The 9,413-nt window shown below is 70.8% G+C and overlaps 3 protein-coding genes across 3 annotated transcripts; all 3 read left to right on the top strand.

The window, feature by feature from the left end:
• Positions 1–2,207: 2,207 nt before the first annotated feature.
• EMIHUDRAFT_63399 (hypothetical protein) lies at positions 2,208–2,957 on the top strand (the record flags this gene model as incomplete). Its single annotated transcript, XM_005785521.1, has 2 exons — positions 2,208–2,684; positions 2,730–2,957. 2 exons carry the CDS (start codon positions 2,208–2,210, stop codon positions 2,955–2,957), a joined length of 705 nt encoding a protein of 234 aa, XP_005785578.1.
• Positions 2,958–3,371: 414 nt separating this feature from the next.
• EMIHUDRAFT_98852 (hypothetical protein) lies at positions 3,372–4,157 on the top strand (the record flags this gene model as incomplete). The annotated part of the gene is made up of 1 exon (XM_005785520.1): positions 3,372–4,157. One exon carries the CDS (start codon positions 3,372–3,374, stop codon positions 4,155–4,157), a length of 786 nt encoding a protein of 261 aa, XP_005785577.1.
• Positions 4,158–4,730: 573 nt separating this feature from the next.
• EMIHUDRAFT_202342 (hypothetical protein) lies at positions 4,731–8,887 on the top strand (the record flags this gene model as incomplete). The annotated part of the gene is made up of 8 exons (XM_005785519.1): positions 4,731–4,871; positions 4,953–5,294; positions 5,534–5,764; positions 6,314–6,814; positions 6,947–7,654; positions 7,778–8,323; positions 8,411–8,542; positions 8,645–8,887. The coding sequence occupies 8 exons, from the start codon at positions 4,731–4,733 to the stop codon at positions 8,885–8,887; spliced, it is 2,844 nt and encodes a 947-aa protein (XP_005785576.1).
• Positions 8,888–9,413: the final 526 nt, after the last annotated feature.

Genomic DNA, 9,413 nt, shown 5'->3' with positions numbered 1-9,413 from the left:
GGGCGGTCGCGGCGTCGGGCCGACTTGGGCCGGCGGCAAAGCGGCCGTGGGGTGGCGACGACGCGGCTCGGACCGCTGCGTCTCGGCAGCGGCTTGGGCCGCTTCAGCCCGCGCAGGCGCAGCCTCACATGCCTCAAATGCCTCAGAGGCAGCAGATGCCGCCGCCGCCGCCGCGACCGGCGCAGACGCGACCCGGCGCAGCCTCTGCTGCCGCGGCCGTCGCTCCAAGTTCCAATGCCCTCGCTGGCGCTCCGGCTCAGCCCATCTCGGCGTTGCAGCGGGTTGTTGTGGCGACCAGCGGCGAGGCCCTGCATCTGGCGCCGGGCGGTGGCATTGGCCACGTCGCCCTCGACACCTTTCGTCAGCTGCTTCTCGGCGCGAGCCGCTTCTCGATGTCGCTCGACGTGCAGGCCGGCAGCGGCGCCAAGCGTGCTTCTCACCGGCCGCCCTACCTCGGCGTCTCGCTCCGGGGGGCCGCCTTCTGCTGCGAGCCGCCCACGGCCTACTACCTCCCCCTCTGCGGCAACGCTGGGCCCGGCGGCGGCGGCGGCGGCGGCGACAGCGCAGCGAGTGGCGTCAACGAGGCTGCGCTGTGTGGGACGCAGCCGGCCGACGGGGAGAGGCTCGAGCCGGCGTGGGAGGCGCTGCGCCTTGTGCTTGGCGGGCGGGCGGAGAAGGTGCTGTACGACGCGCAGCGACAACTCGCGCTATTAGCCGTGCGCGGCATCGCCCCGCGCGGGCTGCTGCTCGACCCTCACGTGGGCGCGTGGATGCTCTCGCCGGGCGATGAGGAGCGGCTGAGAGACTTGCACGACATGGCCCGCGGCTTCGCCCCGCACCTGGTCGGGCCGCGCCACGCCCCCGCCCCCGATGGCTGCTGTCGCTGCTGTGAGGATGCGCTGCTCGCGCTGGGCGTGATGCTGCATGTCGAGAGGCGGGTGCGCGACATGGGCAGTCGCTTCGACAGGGCCTACGCGCAGGAGATGCTGCTCCCACCCGTGCTGGCGAGGATGGAGGTGGGCGGGCTGCGCGTCGACGCCTCTTTGTTGCGGAGGCAGGCGGTGGACTGCGAGCAGGCCCTCCGCTCGCTCGAGCAGCACGGCACGCGCCAGACGGGCCGCGCGGCGCGACCGGTCAACTGGAAGTCACCAAAGGACGTCGGCGCGTTGCTCTTCCACGAGCTCCGCCTCGGCGAGGCGACGGGCGCGCGGCGGCTGCATACGGCGGGCGGCGCAGGCAAGGGGAGGAAGATGTGCGAGTTCCAGACGTCGAGCGCGGCGCTCGAGCTGCTGCGGTCCGAGCACCCGCTCCCGGCCATGATCATCGCCCACCGCAAGCTGACAGCCACGGTCGCCCTTTTGTGGGAGCTACTCGGCAAGTCGGAGCGCGACCGCCACCGTGCGCCCGAGCCGCAGCTCGCCGAGGCGGGCGGCAGTGAGGGCGCCGCCTCCGCCACACAGGCCGCCAGAGCGAGGGCGGCGGGCGCGCCGGAGGCGGGGCGAGAGGACGAGGCGGAGGAGGCCGAGGAGGAGCAAGCGACGGAGCTGGCGGGTGGGGTGCTGCCGGACGAGGCTCTGGCCTCCGAGGCGCCGGAGGTTGAATGCGCCCCCCCGGCGGCTGTGTCGCCCGCAGCGAGGGCGCTGCACTGCTTTCTGAACGCCCACGACAAGGCGAAGACGGGCCGCATCACGACGGGGACGCCCAACCTACAGGGATTGCCGCACGATTTTGCGCTGCAGCGCGCCGCCTCGTACATCACGCCCCTCCGCGGCTCGCTGCACGCCGAGCATCGCTCTGCGCTCGCCCCCTTCACGCTGCCTGGGGGCACGCTCCTCTGCCTCGCCTTGCCCGGCGCGGACCTCTCCGACCGCGCGTCGTTCGTCGAGGCGCGCCTCGCCGAGGTCTGGCCCCCGCGCGACGCCCACGGCTCTCCCGCGGCCGACGAGGCGCTGCCGCTGCGCGCCCAGCCCGTCGGCGAGCGGGCGATTGCGCGCTGCGGCGGCGCGGTGCAGCAGTGGCCTTCGGATCGCGCCTGGCGGGTGGTGACCGCGCCTTGCGTGCCGGGCTGGCCGCGGCTGCAGCCGCCGGAGGGCGCGGTGGTGCTGCGCGGCGGCGACGAGGTGACCCTCTCCGTCCGGTCCGCCTTTGTCGCGCGGCGGGGCTGCGTGCTCGTCTCGGCCGACTACTGCCAGGTCGAGATGCGGCTGATGGCGCACTTCGCCGACGACCCGTCCCTGCTCGCCGCGCTCAACGGCGACACCGACATCTTCCGCGGCATCGCCGCTTGCGTCTTCAAGAAGGCCGTGGCTGACGTGACGGACGACGAGCGCAACCGCGCCAAGCAGCTCTCGTATCAGATTCTGTACAAGGCGGGCCCGGCCCGCCTCGCCGCGGAGCTCGCCGTGCAGCCCGAGGAGGCCAGGGCGCTGATCCGCTCCTTCGATGACACCTTCCCCGGAGTGGCTGCCTACGAGCGCAACCTCGTGATTCACGCCCGCGCCAACGGCTACGTGCAGACGATCGGTGGCCGCCGCCGCTGGCTTCCGGCGCTCAAGTCGACCAAAGGCGAGGAGAGGCGGAAGGCCGAGAGGCAGTGCATTAACACGCTCTGCCAGGGCTCGGCGGCCGACCTCATCAAGCGGGCGATGGTGGCGATCGACGACCGGCTGCTGCGCATGTCGGGCGTGCCGACCGAGTCGTCGAGCGGCGCGTCGGCGCGCCTGGCCGAGGGCGTCGCCCCGCGCGGCCGGCTGCTGCTGCAGGTGCACGACGAGCTCGTCTTCGAGGTGGAGGAGGGCGGCGCGGCCGCGCTGCGCGACGCCGTGACCAAGGCGATGGTGCACGACGCGGCCATGCTCAAGGTGCCGCTGCGCATCGTCATCAAGCAGGGCCCCTCCCTTGGCCAGCTCGAGACGGAGTCTGACAATCTGACGCAGACGCAGTGGGCGGGGCACTGATGCATGCTGGAGCCACCACTGCAGCTCGCTCCTCTTGCCCGGGTCGAGCGCGCGTGGGGAGAGAGAGGAACTGGAGGGGAAGGGGGGAGGTACGTTTTTATCATGTCTGGCACTCTGGGTGCCCCTTGCAGGCACGCAGCTCGCAGGCAGGGTACCGTGTACGGCATATGTTCTGGTCGATGTTCTGGGGGGGGGTGCGTACTGCATATATTCTGTATGACGGTGTGCTAGGAAACAGGAAACTCTCAACACTTCCGTCAATGAGCGTGCTTAGGCGAATCCCGTGGGGTATACCTAAAAATTTTATAGCAAAGCTCCCACCAAAAGAAAAAGAATTCTTCGTCCATCGCTCCGATCCAGGGTTTGCTCGCGGTTGGCTCGTCTCGTCGCCTACCTCGATCAGCCGCTCGCGCCATGATTGCAGTAGCGTCCTGGTCGCTCGTTGGCGTGGCTGCGTTCGCGAGCACGGCGTCAGCTCCGAAGAGGGTGGGAGTGGTGATTGCCAACGGATTTGAGATGCTCGATGCGATCGGCCCCTTCGAGGTCTTCAAGGAGATCGAGAACACATACTTTGCTCACGTGAACCTGGCGTCCCAGACCTGGAGTGACACCGCCTTGCAGCCTGGGATCCAATGCTCCGCGGACGGCGGACCTCCGTTGCACGTTGAGGTGGAGATGGTCGCCGACTCGCTGACGCCCGTGACCTCCCTAAGCGGCGTGACCATTACACCGACGTATGATCTGAAGGAAGATCCGGAAGCAAAGCGCTACGATCTCCTCGTGTTCGGCGCGCTGAGCTCCTCCAAGTACGAAGGCGCGCGCACCGAGTACAAAGACGGGCACACCCAGACGACGAAGGATTATCTCAAGGCGCACAACCGGCAGGGAAAGGATGTGATGACTGTCTGCATCGGAGTGCAGGTGGTGGCGGAGCTCGGACTCCTGGACGGGAAAAATGCAACCACAAACTCGCTCTTCCTGGACGACTTTCGGAACGGCTTTCCAAACGTCCGTTGGCTCTCCGCCGACGCCAGTTCTAAGAACCGCGTGGTTCAATCGACAGAAGCCATCACCACATGTGCTGGCGTTTCGTCAGGCATTGACGGCGCACTCGCCCAGGCCAAGAAGTGGTGCGGCCGCGACGCCGCTGAGGCTTTGAAGCAGTGCCTCGAGTGGCCGGTCCCAGTGCGTTCGCTTTGAGGCCAGTGTGCCTCAAGTGGCCGCGTACCCTGTCCGTTTTCTGTCTTTCTTGAAAGCATCAAAGCAAGACACGATCTCGGATAGGAATTAGAAGTGCACCCCAGCGGCGCACAAACTTGAAAAAGAATTTAACAAAAACAACTCTCTCTCACAGCAGACAGGCTCGACACAGGTGCGGACTGGCGCGTGCTAGCACCATCACAGCAAAAGAAATAAAGAAAAGGAAACAGACAACCAAAAGAGGGAGGGGAGGACGGGAGGCAAGCTGGCGGGGTACTTCCAGCCTGCTGTGGGAACAGCTGAACGCTGCTCGCCAAGGCTCGCCCCCGGCAAGGGGGGACCCCGGGAGGCGTGGGAGTCCCTCGCACACGGTTTTTTTCGCGCACCTGCTGTCCGCCGCCTGCTTGGGGCGCCTGCGGCGCCCCTGGGCGCGCTGCGTGTTTTGGGGGGATAATAACACCGAAATACTGCCCGTTTTTCTCGCGCATTGCCGGCCCGGGCCGGGCATTGCGACGTGGACAACGAGCCCGGAGCGCGCGTCGTCTCGCTGGTCTCGCTGATCGCCTGCGGAGAATGATGGCCGCTGGCAGTGGCAGTAGCCTCTTCGACGACATCACCGCCCACTCGGGCGGGGGCGTGAAATTCGTGCAGGAGAATGCGGTGCTCGCTGCCGTCAACGAGACGCTCGCCTCTCAGCAGCTCGGGCCGTCACCGGTCGCCCGTCGCCCCTCATGCCGCCGCCCAGCTCGCACCGCACCCTGCACCGCAGCCAGCCGTCCGCCTGCCTTGCTCCAGGTTGCCTACATGGGCGTGCTCATGATGTCGCTCGAGGCGGCGCCAGCGCAGTCGCCCGCCGCCGGCGCCATCCTCACTCTGCTCGAGCGGACGCTGGCCGCGGTCCCCCCGGCGCTGCTCGCGTCCAAGGGCGCGCGGATGGGCCAGATCGTGGTGGGCGTCTCCAACGCCAATGTGGACACGCCCGCCGTCCTACGTCCGGCGCTGCTCTGCGTCCGGCGCCTCCTCCTCGCGCTGCCGCCCCGCGCGCCCGACGCGGCCAAGCTCTGGCGGTGGCTGCTCGCGTTCACGGCGCACTCGCACCCCAAGGTGCGCCAGCGCGGGCAGGCCGCGTGCGCTGAGGTGCTCGAGGAGGCTGCCGCCGCTGCCGAGGAGGAGGACGACGCGGCCGGCGGCGCGCACGCGCGGCGGTCCACTCTCTCGCGGGCCGCAGCTGCGTTTGCGAGCGAGCGGATGGCGGCGCCGTCGCTGCAAGAGGCGCGCGCGCCCCGCGCCGCGGCCCGCCGCTCCACCTCCTCTGGCAGGAGCCGCCTCGCCCCGAGCTGCTCTGCCCGCGCCCCATCGCCGTCCCTCTGCCGCAGGTCCAGCCGGTGCTGCACCTCCTGCACTTTCTGCACACCGCGGCGCGCCACCTCGCCGCCGCCGACACCGCCACGCTCGCGGCCTCCGTCCTCGCCCTCCCCAAGCTGGGCCACCCCTTGCTCTCGCGCTCCGCCGTCGCCCTTCTCAAGGCCGCAGCGGAGGGCGACGGCGACGGCCGCGCGTTGCCGCCGCCGGTCCTTGCCGCCGTCATCGATTCGCTGCTCCACACAGTGGCTTCGGCACCCGCGGCGGCTCAGTCCGGCAAGGCCGCGGCGGCCGCGGCGGCGCTGGAGGCGCCCGCCCTGTCCGCCGCTCTCGCCGCCGCCGTCTCGCTCGCGGAGGCCGAACTGGCGGCGGCGGTGCCGCGCCTCGCGCCGCTCGCCCTCGCCCTCGCTGAGGCGCTCTTGCGCGCTGAACTCTCGGCGCCAGCGGCGGGCGGAGCAAAGGGGCGCGGAGAGGGCAAGGGCGGCGGCAAGGGCGGCGGCAAGGGCGGCGGCAAGGGCGGCGGCAAGGGCGTTGGCGGCAGGGGCGGCGGCGGCAAGGGCGGCAAGGGCGGCGGCAGGGAAGGTGGAGACGGAGAGGGCGGCGGCGGTGGCGGCGGCGGCGGCGGCGGGGGTGCGGGCGGCGATGCGCTCGACCCGTGTGCTCTGTCGGTGCTGGTGCGCGGTGCGCTGCAGCAAGGCGGGCAGGAGTCCGCCGCCACCGCCGCCGCCCTCGGCGGCGCGCTGCGCGACGCGCTGGCGCCGCGCTACTTGCCCCTCTGGCGCACGGTGCTCGAGGCTTGCGGCGAGCTGTTTGCGGCGGCCGGGCCGACGTCGCTCCCTGGTTGCGAGTCGCTGCTGACGGGCATGCGCGACCTGTACGACGACCAGCGGCTCGGCGAGGCGCGCGGCTCGCTGATGGCTTCACTCGGGCTCGCGGCGCGCGCCGTTGGGCCGCGCGCCTTTGTCGAGCGGCTGCCGATCAAGGTATCGACGAGCGACGGCGGCGAGGACTCCTCGTGGCTGCTCTCCGTGCTGCGAGGCCACGTGGCTCGCGCGACGCTCGACTTCTTCGCGGCGTACTTCGTCCCGCTCCAGGCGTGGCTGCTCGAGCGCGCCGCGGCGCTCGGCGCCGACGGGCGGACGGTCGAGCAGAAGAACCTGCACAACCTGCACGAGCAAGTCTGGGCGCTGCTCCCCGGCTTCTGCGCGAGTGCCGACGACGTGGCGTCCTCCTTCCCCGCGCTCGCCAAGACGCTCGGCACCGTGCTCAACGAGCGGCCCGAGCTGCGCCCGCCCGTCCTCCAGGGGCTCTCGGCGATGGTGCAGCACCAGCGGTCGCTGCGCGAGGTCGTGCCGGCCGGCGGCGGCGGCGGCGTCAAGGTGCGGCCAACTGCGGCAGCCGCGGCGGCGCTCGAGGCCGTCGGCAAGTACGCCAAGAATTTTCTGCCGCTGCTCTTCAACCTGCACCAGGCGGAGCCCGCGGAGAAGCGCGAGCCCATCTGCGAGGCGATCGGCGCGTACGCGCACGCGGCGCCGCCGGCGCTCCTCTCCGACTTTTTCCGCGACGTGCTGCGCAAGCTGCTCGAGACGGCGGCCGCGGGCTCCGCGGCCGATTCGCTCGAGCAGCAGGGCTCGCTCCTCGACCTGCTGCTCGCGCTCGCGCCCGCCCTCTCCCCCACGGAGCACGCGCCCCTCCTCTGGCGGGCGGTGCGGCCGCTGCTGTCGCACAACAGCCCGCTGCTGCAAAAGAAGGCCTACAAGGCGCTCGGCACGCTGGCCGAGCACCACCCGTCCTTCCTCACCGAGCGGCTGGCGGACGTCACGGCCGCCTTTGACGAGGCGCTGCCCACGTGCCACACCGCGTGCAAGCGGCGGAGGCTCGTCTGCCTCCAGGCGCTTGTGAGCCGGCTGTCTGCGGAGCAGCTGCGCAGCGCGATGCCGGCGATGCTGGGCGAGGTGGTGCTGGCAACCAAGGAGTCGAATGTCAAGTCGCGCGCCGCCGCCTTCGACGCGCTGCTGCTCGTCGCCGAGCGCGCCGAGGCGGCGGGCGGGCCGAGCGATGCTGGGAGGGAGGAGGCGCTGCAGGGGGTGGTGGTGGCGGTGTGCGCCGGCCTCGCGGGCAAGACGCCGCACATGGTGGCCGCGTCGCTGCTCGCCCTGTCGCGCCTCGTGTACGAGTACCGCGCCTCGCCGCGCTTCGCGCCCGTCGCGCTGCGCCTCTTCGAGGCGGTGCTGCCGCTCCTCCGCCACCGCGAGCAGGAGGTGGTGCGAGCCGCGGTGGTCCTGGTCAAGGTTCAGCTGTCGGCGCTGCCGCGCGAAGCGGTCCAGCCGTTGCTGCCGCGGCTGGTGCCGCCGCTGCTCGGCTGGTGCTCCAACAAGCATGCGCACCTCAAGTACCAGGTGCGCTACCTGATGGAGCGGCTCGTCAAGCGCTTCGGCCTCGAGGTGATGACCGAGGTGACGCCCGAGGAGCACCAGCGGTTGCTCACGCACATGCGCAAGCAAAAGGAGCGCGCGAGGCGGCACACTGACGCGCGCCTCGCCGCCAAGGCGGAGCGCGAGGCGGCCGAGGCGGCCGATCTCGACGGTGGCGGCGCACGCAGCCGCCACGCCGAGTACGAGGCTCTCCTCGAGGACGGCGACCAGGAGGAGGAGGAGGGCGGCCACGGCCACGGCCGCGGCGCGGCCGCAGGCGGTTTGCGCGAGACGTTTGCGGACCAGTCCGAGAGCGCGGCGTCCGTCGACTTACTGACGGCGCCGCTGGCGGGCGCTGCCGAGCGCAAGCGCAAGCGGCGGCGCGAGCCGGTCGGCGAGCAGTCCGCCGCCGCCCCGGCGGGCGGCGGCGGCGGCGGCGGCGGCGGCAGTGGCACGGACGACGGCGTCTCGTTTGAGGACGGCAAGATCCGCGTCGCCGGGGGAGGGGGGACGCCCGTTGGGGCCGCAGAGGAGGACGAGATGGAGGTGGACCCTGAGGACGAGATTGTGCGTTTGGGCAAGGTTGCGAAGCGGAAGCAGACGGGCTCGGTGCGGCAGCAGGTGGCACCCGCGAGCCGAGCCGAAATGGAGGAGGGCGCGGGTGACGGCGCGGCCGCGGGCGGCGCGCGGTCGCGCTACTCGCTGAGTCAGCGCAAGCAGCGGGGCGCCGGCAAGGGGCGCGCCACCTTTGGCGCCAACTTTGGGGACCAGTACGCTGGCCGCAAGGGCGCGAAGGGCGACGTGACCAAGCCGGGCGCGCTGCAGCCGCACGCGTACTTGCCGCTCAACCCGCGGATGCTCGGCCGCAAGAACAAGCGCGCCTCGGCAGAGACGGCGGCGCGCCTCGTCGCTGGGGGGCGGAGGAACAAGGGCGGCGGCAAGAAGCGCGGCTAGGACCCTTGGGTATCTGTTGTCACATGTCGGTCCAGGCTTATGTGCGGTCCCGGGGCCGAGCGTTTTTGATCTCTCGGTGAGTGGGGGGCCGCCGGCGGTCCTCGGGCCGAGCCGCCTCGGGGTGGCGGGCGGGCGGGCGTTTTGAAAAACAGAAAACAGAGGGGGTCTAGGGCCCCCACTACGATTAGACACACGCACCTGGCTCCTCCTCAGGGGACATGGCGAGAATCGCACCAGGGACATGGCGAGAATCTCGCACACCTTCGCAGCACAATGTGAGATGTGTGCAGTGTTCAGGCTTCAGCGGAGTCAGTGCCGGGGAAGAAGGGGGGGGGGGGGGGGGGGGAACCCCGGGGGCCACCTCCCCACACCGCAGGTTGGAGGTTGGAGCTTACCCCCGGAAAAAAAAAAAACAGCGATGGAAGCCCCCCATGACCGTAAACAAACATTACGAGCCGGCAGCGATGCAGCGGCAGCAAAACCGGGGGGGCGAGGCGAGGGCCCCCGCTGCAAAACTCCCCCAGGG

Source organism: Emiliania huxleyi, assembly GCF_000372725.1.
Source record: "Emiliania huxleyi CCMP1516 chromosome Unknown EMIHUscaffold_16, whole genome shotgun sequence".
In the NCBI taxonomy this organism is placed as follows: Eukaryota; Haptophyta; order Isochrysidales; family Noelaerhabdaceae; genus Emiliania; species Emiliania huxleyi.
Note: the sequence above shows the minus strand (reverse complement) of the source record. Positions and strands in the feature narration are given on the sequence as shown.